Source organism: Falco punctatus, assembly GCF_963210335.1.
Source record: "Falco punctatus genome assembly, chromosome: Z".
NCBI classification, from domain to species: Eukaryota; Metazoa; Chordata; class Aves; order Falconiformes; family Falconidae; genus Falco; species Falco punctatus.
The window spans coordinates 4,307,092-4,323,217 of NC_137586.1; the positions used below are offsets into that span (position 1 = coordinate 4,307,092).

The window sequence follows — 16,126 nt, forward strand, 5'->3', positions numbered from 1 at the left end:
TCTCATTGCTGCTGTTGGCTGCTTTACATAATGCTCCTGTCTCACCACATCAAATAAAGGGGGAGAGCTCACAAGTACGTGGCATGTGAATTAAAGCTCTGCAAGAATTTGCAAACAATCACAGCTCTATTGCAGGCTGCAACAGATACTTTTATTGTGAAAGCGTCCCAAAGGCAAAATCTTACTTTCAGCTACTTTAAGTTTTTTTCTGACCCGTAATTTTAATTTGCTTTTAAAGGAAAGCATCAAGTGGCTGAAGTTTTAGTACCAGAGCATGAGGGTATGTTATTTCCTCTCTTGTACTCACTGACTCTCAATGGCTCTGATGCAGAAAACAGGCAGGATTTGAATCCCTGCTCCATCTAGACTTGCTTTATTTCTAGCATTGATTTGTACCTCTGCTGTTAAGATGGCGAAGCTACTTGCTGACCTAGTCTGTGAATTGCTAGTCCTTCTCTGTTCCCCAGATGACAGTAAATTATGGTAATGAAAATCAGTTATTTCAGTATTTTACATGTGCAAATTGCATTATCCTGAGTGTGTCATTCCCTGGTGTGTTACACTATGGTCCTTCCTGAGCTCAAACCATGGGGGATGTGAGTCACTACAGAGTGACCTACAGACACTTGTCCCTTTTGCTGTGGCTGTGGCCACCTGGTAGTCCCTAAATCAGTTCCCACAAGCCCACCCTGCAGAGAAGTCATTGCTTTACCCACAGTTTGAATCGTGTTGGGCTGTAGGAGCTCTGCAGAAGCTTCTTGTCCTGGAGTAGTGAATTATAGATGTTCTGTATACCAGCCAAAATGTGGCCATTATCCTCACTGACTAATACAGAGACAATCAAATCCTAATTCTAGTTCACATAATACCTGGTAAGGGCTTGCTGAAGTCTCACTTTGTTGTGTGGAGATCTAGGCTTACTTCTGTCTACACACACAGCTCTTTTTGAATATTTAGCTGAACATCTAGGCTAACTCCACTTTCTGTGCTTCACACAGATCTGTTGCCTCTATATGACAAAGTAATGGGTGAGTTTTGCCAATGCCAGCATTCAACACCTGTGAGTCAAAGCCCTTTCATCCAGAGTGGTTTAAACTCCATGACATTTCTTTCAAAAACATCTCTGTTATAACCTGCCATCAACTTGCTTTATGTCGTTCTGAAAAAAATTAGCTGCTTACCCTCTATGTGCTTGGGCAGGTACAAAGTACAAAGTACAGTTTTACTTTTGTAGAAAGTCAAACCCAGAACACAGCCTTCCTGATTTGAGTTGTGCTACACCTGTGTCCCCCACAGCCCCAGCTGTGAGCGATCACATCCTTGACTGCTGACCTCCGTGGCCAGAGTTGCAGACCTGGTAATGCAGTGTTTTATTTTCGATCTGATTGGGGTTTCTTGATCGTTCTTATGCTTACTGGATTTGGTTCAGATATAATCGCTGTGCAAAGCTTTGAATTTTTTTACTTTTGCTGTGCCTCATTCTTGCCCTTGATTGCTTTTTCATTTCATTTCTCATTTTTTAATTCAAGTGTATTCATTGCTCAGCAGTCCATGACTCCCTCAGGCAAATTGTGGACTTAACCTCTCATTTTTTTGAGGCATCCTTGCCCTCCATTGCTTGCATCCATTTTGCTTTTTCACCAGCCCCGCAGATAGTCACTGTCCTTCCACATCCTCTTTATTTAGTTAGTTTTATGCTTTAGTTCTCATGATGAAAACCTTAAAAGCAATCTCTGTCACTGGTAGTTTCATGGCATTTTCCATAAGAACAAATACAGCCAAAACTAGGCTTTTCACAGTCCTAGCTGAAAATCTTGAGCAGTCAACAGTTTGGAGGGCTTTCACGAATGGAAGGAGGAGACTGTGCCATCCACTCCTGTGAATGGAGAGAGGGAATACTGCCTACTCCTGTGGCTGATACTGGGTACAGGCACGCTGACCTTAAATGGCATTTTGCTTATTGTCTTCAGCATGAGTCCTTAGTGCAAATGGGGCTCTGTGAGTATGTTTACACTGAAGAATATAGTGTAGTGTAGGGACACCTGACCTGGTGCTAATTTTATTAGTTTTGGCTGGTGCTAAATATATTAGTTTTGGAAACATGAGATGCGAAGCCACTAGCTCCGTCAGATCTCTAATGCTATGGTGAAATTGCTTGTGGTACCCATGCTGCATCAGGTACCTTTGCAGTGAGCTATCAGCTGAAATGTCAGAATTTTCTGGCATCTTAAATTATTTGGGATTTCCTCTAAGTGTCTGTGCTTGGGGCTTGATTGGCCTTTTTTCTTGAAAACAACCTGCCTCACTGACAGCTCATTCTGTTGTGGGTTTTGTGTTGCTCCTAACGATTACAAATAAGAATATTTTTATTATGAACAGTTATTACAAATGGAATTGATACAGAGTATCTATTACTCCTTGGATGTTTATCTATCAGCCACAGATGACAAAAGGAAAGATTGTATTGTTTTGAAAGGTGTCCTTCAATGTCCTTGATGTCCTAGTCAAAACTCGTCCCATTTAAACAGGCTAGTTGAATGTTGGTGTTGTGTCTATTGTATCTTTCTTGGGAAGTGATTTTAGATCAGGTTTTTCAGATGTTGCATGTGAATCTCTGATGCAAAGTTTAACCCAAATGTGAAATGTGTTACATGAAACAAAAACTTTTTATGTGTAGTAGTGGTTATAATCCAGAAGCTTCCCACTTATGTTTCCAATTTTGCTCCTTGTGCTAGTCAAAATATACTCCTCCACCACTTTTACTACTGTTTCCCTCTAACTTGTAGAGCCAAGCTTGTCCCTGGTGTAATACTGTATGGCCAAGTGTATGGTGTAACCAGATGTGCCATTTCCCAGATTTTCCATCCATATTTTGCTTTTCATGGGACTCATATTATTTCTTCCTTTTGTTGTGAATATACCATTCCCGCTCTTCCACATATTTTCATACATTTTCTAAACCTTTTCTAATGGCCTTCTCCCAATCAAATGGCAAACAATCAGCTCAGTGGTAACCCACTGTCAGTCAACTTGCAAAGCCATAGGTTGCTAAGACAAAGATTGGTCTTAATGCAGTGAGCAGAAGTGTGTATATGTATGTACCCAGACTAAAACTTGCATTTTGCTGATTTTATTGGAGAAATAAGTATTTTTCTAAACTGGACTGGTCAGATCGAACTCTGCTTCCACCGAATGCAAACATGAGTTTTATTATGGACTCACATAAGAAGGGCAGCACCCTGCTCAAGTACACAAATTGGCACCAGAAATGTGTCCTTTCTTTGTGCTGTGCCTGGTAGGGTTTTACCCATGGATTTTCCCCTGAAAGCAGTCAACACACACATGATATTTTTTTGGCCTTATAGCACAGGTGAATTGGACCTGGACTGCCACAGGCAGATCTGTTTCTTTCTGTGATCTGTGCTACGTCTTTCTAAATTGCTGTGCCATGAATATTTATTTCAAAATGGATTGGAGAGTTTCAAGTAATATTAAACTACTCAAGTAAGCATTTACCTTTCTCTTGTCATCTAATTTCATTGTCTTTGGGGGCTGGGTCTGGTCTTTTCATCAGGAAGGAGTTTTTGGACACACAGGCTAGTCTGCCTTGACTCTGCTGGGTTGGGTTTGATCTCAGTGTCTCGCTGTTACCTAGCTGCTTTACTCCTTCCAAGCCCCTCTAATGTCTTTTCATGTGCAGAGTAAATAAAGTTGCTGTTTCTGGCCTACACCCCCCAACACACACACCCACCCACCCACCCCCAGCAGATCCTTGTTTTTTCTCCAGAAACTCCTCTTGTTGTTACCTCTGTTGGCTGCTATGCTTGTCTTCACTTGCACAGCAGCCTGGCATGTCGGAGACTCCTGATATTCTCCTTTCTTACCCAACCTCCTCTTATTCGCTAATCCACTTTAGTGAGTGTTTTCAATCAGTCTCATCTGCAGGTCATTCATGCATACCACTGTTTTCATTTTATTTTCCATACACCCTGTGGTCACAGTGAGTCATAGTTTCCTTATTTTGCAGAAAGAAGGAACTGGATCTTCAGTGAGATTAACTGTCTGACTTTCCAATATCTCTGTGACATCCCTGTTGGTAGGCTAGGGGCATCACTTTCCATTTTCAAAGAGGGTAACATGATCATTTAACACTGAAGTCTTAAGTTCCTCCTTGCAAGGGCAGAAATATGAAACAGGGAAACTGAGGTACAGTGAAAGTAAGTGATTTTCCACTGACTTCAGGAAGCCTATACATGACCTGGACTGTCTTTTTGTCAGGGTGGGGAGTGTATATGGCTTCTGTCTTTGGGTAATATGTAACAGTGTAGTGCAGCACCATAACCAGGCCTGCAGAAATATGATTATAAAATTATTAATGATGTATAGGGAATTAATATATATACTATTAGCTTATAAATGAAACAGAAGCCAGAGTCACAAAAGCTGGGCTTGCTGTCACCTCGTAATGGCCTCTTTGCTAATGTATATAGAGAAGGAATATGAGAACTGCTAGAAAGACAGAACAAGAAAAGTGAAGACAAGAGAGGGAGCTCAGAAGGAAAATGAAGTAATTTGCCTTGCTCTTGGGGGCATTCGTACCTTCCTTTCACCACTTCAAAGAAGGAGTCTGTAGGCTCCTCTGCTTCCCCTTGCTTGACCATCTGCGGTAGGCCAGCAAGCTGAGTCAGATCTTGGCTTAGCTTCAGCTATATAAAATTACATTGGTTTCTGTCTGGTTTTGCTTGCTTTTGGGTTTAGTCTGCCTCTGGTAGATGCAGGATGGGGGTAGTGGTAGCTGTCACCTTGAAAGATGAGTGGAAATAGCCTGCTGGCTGGGATTAGATGAGATGAGCTCATGGTTTTTGGGGAGTGGGATGGCACTGGCGTGTTCTTCTATGCCCTCTCCTTGCACCTGCATGATGCCCCTGTTGCCATTCAGTCGTTGTTACCCATAGGTACTAATCACTCAGCCACTCACACCAAACCGCTCTTATGCCTTGAAAGCACGTGGGTCTCTGCTGAATAAATTCTGCTGCATACATGCTCATGGCCTGCTCTCTGGCTAGAGCCCAGACAGGACTGCCAGCTGTGTTTAAAGTATTTTGGGCCTTCTCCATTTATTGGCTGTAGAGTAGCTCTGTTTTAAAAGCCTTACCTTCTTGTCTGAGCTGAATTTTTACCTTGCTTTTGCGCTTTAGAAAGGCAATGAGACACCCCTGAAGTGGGATCTCATGTAATGGCAGCATGGATACAAAGCCTCTTGCTGCAATCCATCCACTTGTTCATTCTTGCCTTATAGTTCAAAACCCTCATAAATGTTTGACATTCTTTGCTATTAAAACCTCCACTTGTGCAGGAGTTGTTTTTTGTTTGTGGCAACAGGCTTTTTGCTTTGCTTCCTGCTGCTTCTTGACAGCTGGTCTTGACAAGCCCTTCGGAATTGCTGCTGCTTTGTTAATTTTCTGTTTTTTCACCCCCTCCCACTACTCTTACATTACGCCAGTGTTTATTTGACCACATACTGATTCAACATTTGTAGTTACCAATTAGGATAAAAATATTGCTTTGACATTTACCTGAAACTCAAGGTCTTGATTGCTAAGACATCCAGCTTAATGGAGTTTCTCTAATGCAAGGCACAACATTGCTCATACTCTTATTTGTTAGGGGTAACTCTTGTGATTAATGATGTCCATAAACCTTGATGAAAAATGTGCTGACAGTGAATGGGCAAAATAAATAATCTCTGCACTTAGAGTGTTTCTGGTTATTACATCTTTTATAAAGTCTTCCCTTATCATCAGCATCATGCGTTGGGGAAATGTACTGATTTTAGTAGGAAATAACATTAGGGCAAATTGAGCAAATGGCAAAGTTCCACCATTGGTAATAACTGGTAATGATCCCAGGCTTAAAATGAGCTTTTATTTTATTATTTTTTTTTTTCAAAACTCTTTGACATGAACTGTCTAAACTACATAGGAGATGTCTAAGTAATTTTCTTTGCTTTCCTTCCCTTCTTTTAATCTTTCCTTACTTTCTTTTTTGTTCCACTTCTTTTTTCTGTTGCCATCCTGCATGTGCTTATCTATTGCAATTCTGACCAACAGAAGCTGCATTTACATCTTAGTTGCCTATTTAAATGTAGTTAATGCTGAGAGTGAACATGGTAAAATTTAACTACAGTAATATGCCAATGAAATATATTGATGGGGCAGTTCAAGTTTCTTTTCTATTTACTCTGGCTGTTTGCAAATTTGGCCAGACAGCTTTTATGAACGCTTATGACTCACAACTGAGAGGATTAGAAAATTTTATTTTTTTTAAATTGAAATCTCCCAGCTCAAGGCTGATTGAAATAAATGTAAAACTCTCAGTAATCTTGTTAGAATTAATTCAGGTCAGTGTTTTCAAATATCTCATCCTTAATTTCTACTCTGTCCTGATACTAAAAACCATTATTCGTGGAAGTTGTTTTTACTGGGAGGAAGAAGTTTATTGTACCCTCACTCCAGAAAATGCAGAGCAGCAGCTTGGTGTCAGTCTTGCAAACTTGTTGTGAGACACACAGTCCTTTAAGCTGTGTAATATTTCTTTGGCAGTGTTTTTTTGCAGTCTATGCATTGCTAGCCTCTGGAGTACCTGTTGGAAGAAGAGCACTGTGTGGCTTTCCCTGCCTGGTTCAGGGTCAGACACTAAGCTTGCTCCTGACCCTAAGCTCAGCTCACAACTTTGTCCTTACCATGTAGAAGTGTCAGACCCTTGCTTGCCCTCATTAGATATTTTTGTACCTCAATTAGAACCTCCATCCTGCCATTTCAAAGGTGAGTATTTTAAGCTGTTCATCGTAAGACATATCTACCATTCCTCAGTGTTAGTCTTCCTGATCTCCTCTTGGATCTTACCCAAAATGTGCATGTCCTCCTTTCAACTTGGTTCCTCAGCTGCATTACACACTGTTCCCAAAAAAGGCTTGAGAGGAGGGCATTAAAGAGTGGTTTTATAATGTCTTTTGCTTTATGAACAGATTCACCCTCCTCTGCCTTTGAGCATTTTCTTAGCTTTCCTTCCAGCTGTTCCATGTGGAGTGAAGACATACGAAGGGAGAGGATGTTACTTAATGTTTTAATTCTTCATTTCATCTGCCTGATATTTGCTATGCTTTAGGAGAGTTCACCTCTGAAGGACACACCAACACCAGCTATTTATCTAGATTAGTGCTTTCTATTTCAGTTTGTAAGTAAATATTTAAGCCCCAAATATCTAATTTAAATCCATTTAAAAAGTACAATTCCAACTTGGTTTTCTCACACTTCTACTCTCTCTCTCCCCATGTATCATTCAATGCTGTCCTTAGCAATTAAAACAAATCTTAAAGGCCAGATATATTTAGATGCTTTTTACAAACACATACACATTCAAAAGAAACATGTTTCCATACCACTTACAGTGTGGCAAAAAATGTGTTAGGCTGTCGTACATAGGAATCACAAGTGTTTATTTAAACAAGCCTGAAAGTGAAGGTGTCTTAGTAAAAGTGAGAATTTTCTCATGTTTTATTCGCAACAATATTCTGCTCAGAAGTCATACCTTGGGCAGCCTCAGCTGATTAAAAACTGTCAGAGCAACGTGCAAGGTATGGGACTCCCTGACAAGCCATAGCACTGCATTACCCTGTAACCATTAAAGCATAACCTGTACAGCCTTTGATGTGATTCTTCAAACTGATCACCAAAGTAGCTCCCTGAAAGCTGAATATAGGCTGTAAGTATGCACTGTCATCTCATTTTGCTTATGGCGATCAGCATAGTCTCTTCTACTTGTTTTGATTTTTTGGAAAACAGGAGAATTGCATCCATGTATTTAACTAAGAAATAATCAGAATGGGTCTCCTATGAGCAAAAATTTGGCTTCCCATTTTTATACTTAAAAAGTTTTTCTTTGGAAAAGCAAAATTTGACCACTGGAGAACATGCAAGCAATGAAAATGAAAGATTCAGAGGAAGCTTTTCCAATATTTTCATAGTGCTTTTCTCCCACCTTTTGTGGTGGGACATAGCTTGGCAATTTAGCAGGCTAGCTCTCTCCTCACTTCAGAGGGTTGAATGGCTTCCTGCCTTCTTCAGAGTTTCTTCTGCTCCAAAATGCCTTTACCAAAAAGTCTGTTTTCAGTAAAATAAAAAAACCTAACAAAAAGATTAAAAAGCACAAAACATACAAGAATAAACTTCTTATATTCATTCACAATATCTTGGGTTTAGGTCAAAAAGAATGTTTGTGGTGACATGCACTGCACTTCACTTGGGTGGTGGGATTCTTCTGTAATGTGTGCATGCACTGCAAGCAACCCCGTGCTCCTTGTACTGCTGATGGAGGGACAGTTTGGGGGATGGATCACTCCCTAGGTTGAAGGCCAGCCTTTGATCGGATGAATGTTTCCCTGAATTAGTTGTACTGAGCCAATCTCTACTGAGTTTTAAGAACCAAGACAATTAGCTCATGTGGAAATGCCTGCACTGCAGATACTTAGACAAATTTGTCTTAAAACAACTATGACAACAAGAAGCTATGTGCACACATTTCCGCAATACAGAACAAATAAACCCCTATTACGTGGTTTTGGAGCTGTTTAGAGCAACTCCCCTTTTCTGCTGCAGGGAACAGAGTCCTTATTTTAATGCCCCATGTTGTTCCTCTTAATTTCCTAGGCTTATAACTGCTGCCAAATAGACTAGAGGATGCATGTGGTCTGAGAGATTCTCCAGTCCTTGTAATAAGCCTGTTGACCAAGAAAACTAGCAGGGTCCTGGATGCCCTTCCTTTTGGGCAAAGCGGGCTGGCAGATTGCAGATTGCTTCCTGACTGTCCCTGCACAGCCCAACCGGCAAGTTAACTTTCACTATTGGCAGCACCAAATGTTCACAACTCAGCTGCCAGGCTTCTGAAATTATGAAATTGGGTTAAAATGGAGAAGATTAAAAATAACCATCTTCAAGGTTCCTTTTCATTGACTTTTGAGCTAAGGGAAGGATTTGACTCACATTGTCAAATGTTTCTTCAGACCCAGCTTTTTTAAATGCACGTGAGATTTCTACCCAACTCTCAGTGTAATTTCCAGAAGACTGCAGGCACATGGATTTGTGAAAGTTTGGAAAATGTAGTTGAGATGATTGTGATATACATTGGCTTAAAACATCTTCCCAAACAGGGAAAAGAAGCAATACAGTGTGACATAGGGAAATCATCAAATGACAAATCTTTTGCTAGCATGGGCAACAAATCAGAAGAAGGACCCAGCGCCCACCACATTTAACAACTACAGTAGATGTAAAATTGAAGTTTGGAGTATTTACTTCTTTGGCCCTGCAGCTTTCCACACGTGTCCAGCTTTTTGCACTTGTGTCTCTGGGAACGAAATTTCTAACTTGCTCCGCTCCGCACATGCGTATGTTGTCTATAAGCACAGATGATTACTGGCCTTCCAGTTTTGTTGGGGAGTCTAGTGTTGTTTTCAGCCAAGGACTTGTAGAGTCTATAGGAAGTGTAAATTAAATGTGTCCACTAGTAAGATGATGTCTTGTGGTTCTTGGTATCTTTGTATTGTTTTTGATGAATGTGTCATAGTCACATTTCTGTGTTAAGAAAAAGGACATGAGAACTCATGCTGATAGACTTAACCTAATGAATGATATAAAATATCAACTGCCTCATTTTCTTGCTAGAGGGCTGCAGTTTAGCTGGCAGAATGGAGAGGAATTGGCAAATTGGACCGGCACCTTTAATTTCACGGATGACGGAGCAGTGAAGAGTGGCAGTGACACAGGCACCAGGTACCAACACCCCAAAGGAATGACTATGGAGCTCTCTCTCTCTTTGTATGAACCACAAACATGAGCGCAGGCTGTATGAAAACTGAGTTTTGCAGTTTGCTTTTGATACTGCTCCCCATGGCACAGAAAATGCCAGGGATGCCCAAGTGCGGTGCTGTTTTCCCCCTTCAAGGCCTTGGGGCCATTTTGGAATATGCCATAATCATCCCTGCAGTTCACAGGAGGGTGACTTCCGTGTTGCGGCTTCTCCTATTTCCATTCCCCCACCAATGCTATGTGTCACTGTGGCAGAGTGGGAGAGCGGGACTTTGGTGGAAAATGTCTCAACATGACAATATTGATGCACACAGAGTGCACTGGAAAATCTGGCCCAAGGCTTTCTTTACAATAGAATATGTATTCTAAAAAACCATAGTTTAACTTGAAATCTTGCCAGGGTCTAGTAGGGGAAAAGTGTTCTATCAAGATAAGACTGAAGTGTTTCCTTTATTTACACTGTTTTGAACATACGAGAAGCACTGATGTGCTGTTGCAGTTTTTGTACTTACTAGTTTCTAGTAGGATCTTTTTGACTGATGCATATCTGCAGGGTAATGAAGAGCCATGTGCATAGTCAGGACACTGCCTGCAGCTGTGCCTAAAGAGCTCCATAGCTATCGCAGGTCATCTGCATAAATCTGGGTACGGGGCGAATATTTGGGGTATCTTCCTGGAACCTCAGTTGTAGAGGTTGAAAGTCCTGAGCCATGCGTAGTATCAACTTCAATAAGTAGTGGGGAAATCTTAGAAAGATTGTGAGTTAAAGAAAAAAGAAAATTAATTAAAAGAAGCTTACATTTAATACCTATGTATATATAAAACTCTCTCTGGATAAAGTATGTATTTTATTTAAAATATCATCGTTTTGGTAACCATACACCACTACAGCTGTGGACCTGATAGCATTTCAAAGGCAAGCAGAAGTTCAGTCTTACCTGCCAAAAATCATCCAGTCTCACCGAACCGCAGCGATGCTGCAATTCCTGTTAAGGCTCTTCACTGTAATGTAATTGTGTATGAGTGTTACCCGCAACTCGACTGGTTTAACTAGTTAAGGTTCTTTATAAAAAGAACCAACTTAAGAGCGAGGGCAAAATGGTTCATTCCATGTCTGTCTGTCTGTCTCTATCTAGCTGTCTGTTTATCTATATCTACTTTTTTTGCCTTTTTTGTGTATGCATCCATAGTCTACATGGAAAATTTTCCATTTAGGCAGTAGGCATATCAAGGGAGTGAATGAGGCACAAAGACAGATATCTTCTTGAAGACATGGGAAATTAATAAATCTAGATTTCCCCTCTAGGTACCCTTGGTAGAGACAATTGAACCATCATTGACTGCAGGATGGGGAACCAAAACCCTGGACTGCAAGATGCATACTAGTTGTGAGGCACTAAACAACAGTACTATTCTCCATCTGTTTAGTTTCTTCAAATACAAAGAGGATCAGGATGCAAGTGGTTTTTACACAAACAGGCTCAAACTGCACAACCTAGGTATAGATTTAAAAGGTTATGATACTAATAAAAGATGCAAATTTCAAATTTTGTGTTGTGTTAATGACTTTGGAGCTGAAAGATGGGGATTTTGAGTTAGGGATAAGTCTAACTGCAACATATATTGCCCATAAGTGTGTTATAGATATTATCCATTTGTCTACTGTCTGAAAGCTGAGAATACAGCAAAATAAAAATAGTATAAATGTGGAGGTGAAACTGTGTGGTGGATAACTGCAGAGCTATATCATAAATTGTTTACTATTTACCTTTGATCACCTTTCTTACTGTGCTATCTCTAGATACCTCCTGAGACTATTACTCTGAAACTCAACTTCAGGCTGTTGATATAAATTGAACACAAGCCTTTCTGTAATGAATAATTCCACCAAATGGAAAACTTACAGACTACATTTTACTGACCTGATGTTACTTGTGTATGTTTACAAGTCTACAGAGAGTCACCTAAAGTGCTCAAAACTAATTATATGTCAGTATATGCAGAGTAAATACTTTTCATTGCATGTCTCTGCAGTTTATTCTGTGTTATCACCTCCTTGTAAAAGGTTTGGTGTTTAAAGGTATTAATTGAAATATATATTAATATGTTTTTCATTAGAGTATATAATTTATATAGACTCATGTTTATTCATACATATGTGGTATCAACCCATGTATATTCTCTTAACTACACTTTATCTTTTGGTTATGTAACTTCATACATGGTGTAGAGACACTGACAACTCAGTCTGTGGGAGTGATTTGTTAGATGAAAATGGACTTCCAAAGCAAAGACACACTAGAGAATAGGTGCATTAGCATTTCAAGATAGCCAGACTTCAGGAGAGTAGTGTCCATATCAAAAACAACGAAAAGTGAAGACTAAACGATGCATGAAAATGATCAGGTAGGACAGAAACAAAGAATGTCATGATGTCATGTCATCTGATTTCAGTAGAAACTGATTCAGACCTTAACTAATATACAAAGTTAAAATGTGGCTTGCAATTGGAATGTTTTTCACTGTCCGGAGGAGTTCATTACAGTATTTCAGAAAACGACCCCTACTCTGATTGGAGACAGCTCCACTGTGCAGAGTAACCAAACTAACCAAGCCTTTTCATCCCGGTGCATAAGACGCTTCTCCAGATTGTATAGAACCAGTCCGCGGAGATAAAAACGAATATCATGAGCTTGGCTCAGTGTGTGGTGCAACTGAGAGTGTGGATCATGTTTGCGGCATCTAATACTGCTGTGGGTAGACGCCCAACAGAGGTCTCTATTTTGGGGCTTTTTGGCTTCCAAAAGCTTTGTTTTGATGCATATTGCATTGCTGCAGGTCTTCTAGGTAGCAAAGATGTTGTGAATACTTGTGAGTAGTAAAAGTGAAACACTCAATGACACTCCAAACCATAGTGACGTGTGCTTTAAACCAAAGGAGGACTAGATGGGCTGCAGGATCTTTGAAACACCCACTCAGATGCAAGGTCAACCAATTGTTGAATACTGGCTTTTTTTTGGTTCGTACGTATCAGCCATTGCTGAGATTTCTACCTTTTGCTTCATATCTTGTGCTAAGTATTACAAACCTTACAACATCCTTGTGGGGAATTAGGTAAAGGGTTCTATCTGATGCTGGTTATAAGAAGTAATATATGCAAATGCTTCCTAGAACCCTGATTCCTCTGTTCTCCTTTTAATATATTTTGCAGCTTATTGGGATTATGAATCTTCATGCCTGAAGCATTTTTTGTTGCCAAGAACCTGCCTTAATGATATGATGATCTATCTTTGGTTGGGTTATGATGTTCTCTGCCACCTTCTATGTGAGCTGAAGATAAGGTTTGATGTAGGACTTAGGTGGTGAAACCACAGAAGCCTTTGATGAGCAAATGGAGATGTGACCTTTGTACTTTTGGGTCTGTTGATTTGTACTCTGAATTCTCCAGTATGACAGTTCTGGAGCTTTGTCCCCAGGGGCTGCAAAATAAAGTATAATTAATTTCATTCATCAAATACACATTTTACAAGAGTGAATGGAAGGGCTTGAGCCATCAGACCTCATTGACCAGGACAGGAGCTGAGGATGTTCCTTAAGTCATAGTGCTGAACTCCTCATACAGAAATACTAAAATTTTAAGAACCACAAGAAAAAAAAAAAAGGCATTGACTGCAATGATAAATTAAAATGTGTTTTTTTGAGCTGTTATTGATGTATAAGCGTTGTCATGTGTTTTGTTATGCCTCCCAGGTGGTCATATGGATAACAACATCAGCAGTTTATTTCAGTTAGTGTTGGGAATGGATTTGATTAAAACAGCTAAACAGCAGTTTATTAAAAACTATAGAGTTCTGAAATTACATTGGTAAAATAGGACTTCCTGCAACATACCCCACTGCTGCTCATCAGGAGCTGATGTTGTTTTAATAAACTGAGTGTGCAAGAAGAAAGTGTCCCTAAACCTAAAATTCCATATAGTCTCCAATAAATCATTCTAGGGGTGTCACATTGTACAGTGGGAAAACCTCTAAAGGAAGATGCATGGCAGGCTGTGTGAGACAAGCCCCTGGAAGCATGAGGGTAGCAGTGTTGGTTTGGAAGTGTGGTCGGCAAGGTGGGCTTATCCCAGGTGGATAAACAATCTTCAGGAGGCAACCTGGAGTTTGCTACGTCATTTAGGGCTGTTTCTGCTTTAGCTCCGGCTGTCACATGCCCAGATGTTGCAGTACAGCTGTATTGGACACTACATTAGACTGAAATTGTAGAGAGGCTTGAGTCCCAAATAAGTGGCTGTGGCTTTGACAGGAGTGGGTGAATTCACAGTGCTAATGTGGTATTGGGCAGCAGAGCCAAGCAATCCCAAATGATCTGTGTGTTGAGACTTGAAGACAGGAGATCAAAGTCAGAGTGACAGTGAGCAGCCAGTGCCAGTTTGCCAGGAGCTTTCCTAGTCATGTTGAGAAACATATCCTCAGGGTATCACAGCTATCTCCTTAACTGTACAGATGTGTAAACCGTCTGTGAAGTCACAGTACGAGATCAAATAAGGAATCCAGAAAAGGAGCACCTCTGAGATATGACAGATAGATGCATGTGATTTTCTAAGGTTACTTGTGAGGTACGTAGAGCTATCAATGAACTGCTTTTAAAGGACAGAAATACAAAAGCCATTCCTCTTCTGTGGAAGATCAAAGTTATGAATCTGGGGCTGGTTTGAGGAAGCACTTTTTTTTTTTTTTTTTTTTTTTTGCTTTAAAGTAAAAATCTTTAATTTAGAATATAGAGTATCTTGGGAAACTGCCTTTGACTTGGTGGATGGACATTTCTGATGCCATCTGTTATCAAGTCCCAGAAAAACTTGTGACACTGTAAGGAGAAAAATCTAGGGAACTTTTCAAAATACTCTGGATGGGTGATCAACAGGTTTATGAGTTAGTAGCTTTTAACCTTAGCTGCAAGAATCTCCTGGGAAACATGAGTGTCTGTACAAGAATTCCAGCTCCTGAATTTTTCTTGATTACTGTGGTTCTTCTAGAAAGAAAACCAGCGTTGAACTAAAGATGCCATTTCTATCTTTAGCTTCCAGGAGCTGCATACTATTTTTCCCTGCTATACTATATGGAGAAGCTTCCTGCCATTAGTAATTGCTTCCTGGTGCAGTGTCTCCCTACTCAGTCACCATATGTTTAGATTAAGCTTCATATGCCTCTCATACTTTTTAGAACCGAGATAATTTCTGCAGGTCCTTTTGTAACTCTCGCCAGTGTTTCAAACCCTCAGAAATGAATATCAGAACTGGATGCAGTAACTCAGAATATATATACACGTTATATATACAAAGATGTATGACCATGATCTCTTGCTTATATTTTCATTTTTTTACATGACAGTTTATAGTGACACATTTTGTTCCTAACTACAGCCACATACTGAAACTTCATGATCAGTTAGACATCTGCGATGTCTAGTAGCATTAGAGTTGAAGGTGGTAAAAGATTAAACCAGTTAATGCCAGTGATACTGGTATCAGCAGGTGGTAGCCAGGAAGAATGTGAACCATCTTTTTTTATATTTGTTGTTCCCGGGGAGGAGATAGTCAAATAGTTGCATCAACCTGTATAAGAGAAGACTATTGCTTCTCCAGCAATGTTCTCCTCCTTTGTGCCCACAGCACCTTCTCTCTCAGTTCAGTCTTTCAAGCACCACCCTGTTGTGGACAAGTCAGCTCAGGCTCTCAAATGGCAGAACATGCAGCAATGACATTTTTTGTGCCACAGCCCTAGTGAAATGTAAATTAATATAAGGGCATCAAACATCTGTGCTTCCACTTGCCGATTCGCAGAGTAGGAGGATCTCATTTAACCTCAGTACAACCACGGGTGTTTTCTTTGCAAGGTATAGTATGAAAGGTCAGTATGATTTCCATCGACTTCAGAGGCTGCTCTTGTTCGTGGTGGTAACTGTGTAGTCTAGGCTGTGTCTATGAGACCAGAGCCCGAGGTCTGCTGCCACAGACTTATCTGTCAATCAGCCTCTACATCAGCTCCTTTGTCTGCCAGACAGGGATTGTGCCTTCCAAATGGGGTCAGAGTAATCTTAGGAGAATATACCATGGGAAGTGATAGGATGCACTCTTTGAGGGGAAAAAAAATCACTGTATTGATGTCAGGCCCTTAAACCTTTTGACCAAATCTTGCAGTTTTTTATGTTATCACGTGGAAATATTAATAGAAGCAAAGGCTAGTGGGATTTGTTCACTC

General features: G+C 40.3%; 1 protein-coding gene across 7 annotated transcripts in view; it reads left to right on the forward strand.

The window, feature by feature from the left end:
• The window catches only part of ST8SIA5 (ST8 alpha-N-acetyl-neuraminide alpha-2,8-sialyltransferase 5), an 89,045-nt gene that overhangs the window by 43,083 nt on the left and 29,836 nt on the right, over positions 1 to 16,126 (forward strand). For 6 of the 7 annotated variants that reach the window (XM_080371626.1, XM_080371627.1, XM_080371631.1 and 3 more), the window contains one exon: positions 9,723 to 9,830. The exons of the other annotated variant lie outside the window; for it this stretch is intronic. In XM_080371626.1, coding sequence (XP_080227752.1) covers positions 9,723 to 9,830 — 108 coding nt within the window. The remainder of the gene's footprint in view (positions 1 to 9,722; positions 9,831 to 16,126) is intronic. 7 annotated transcript variants of the gene reach the window in all.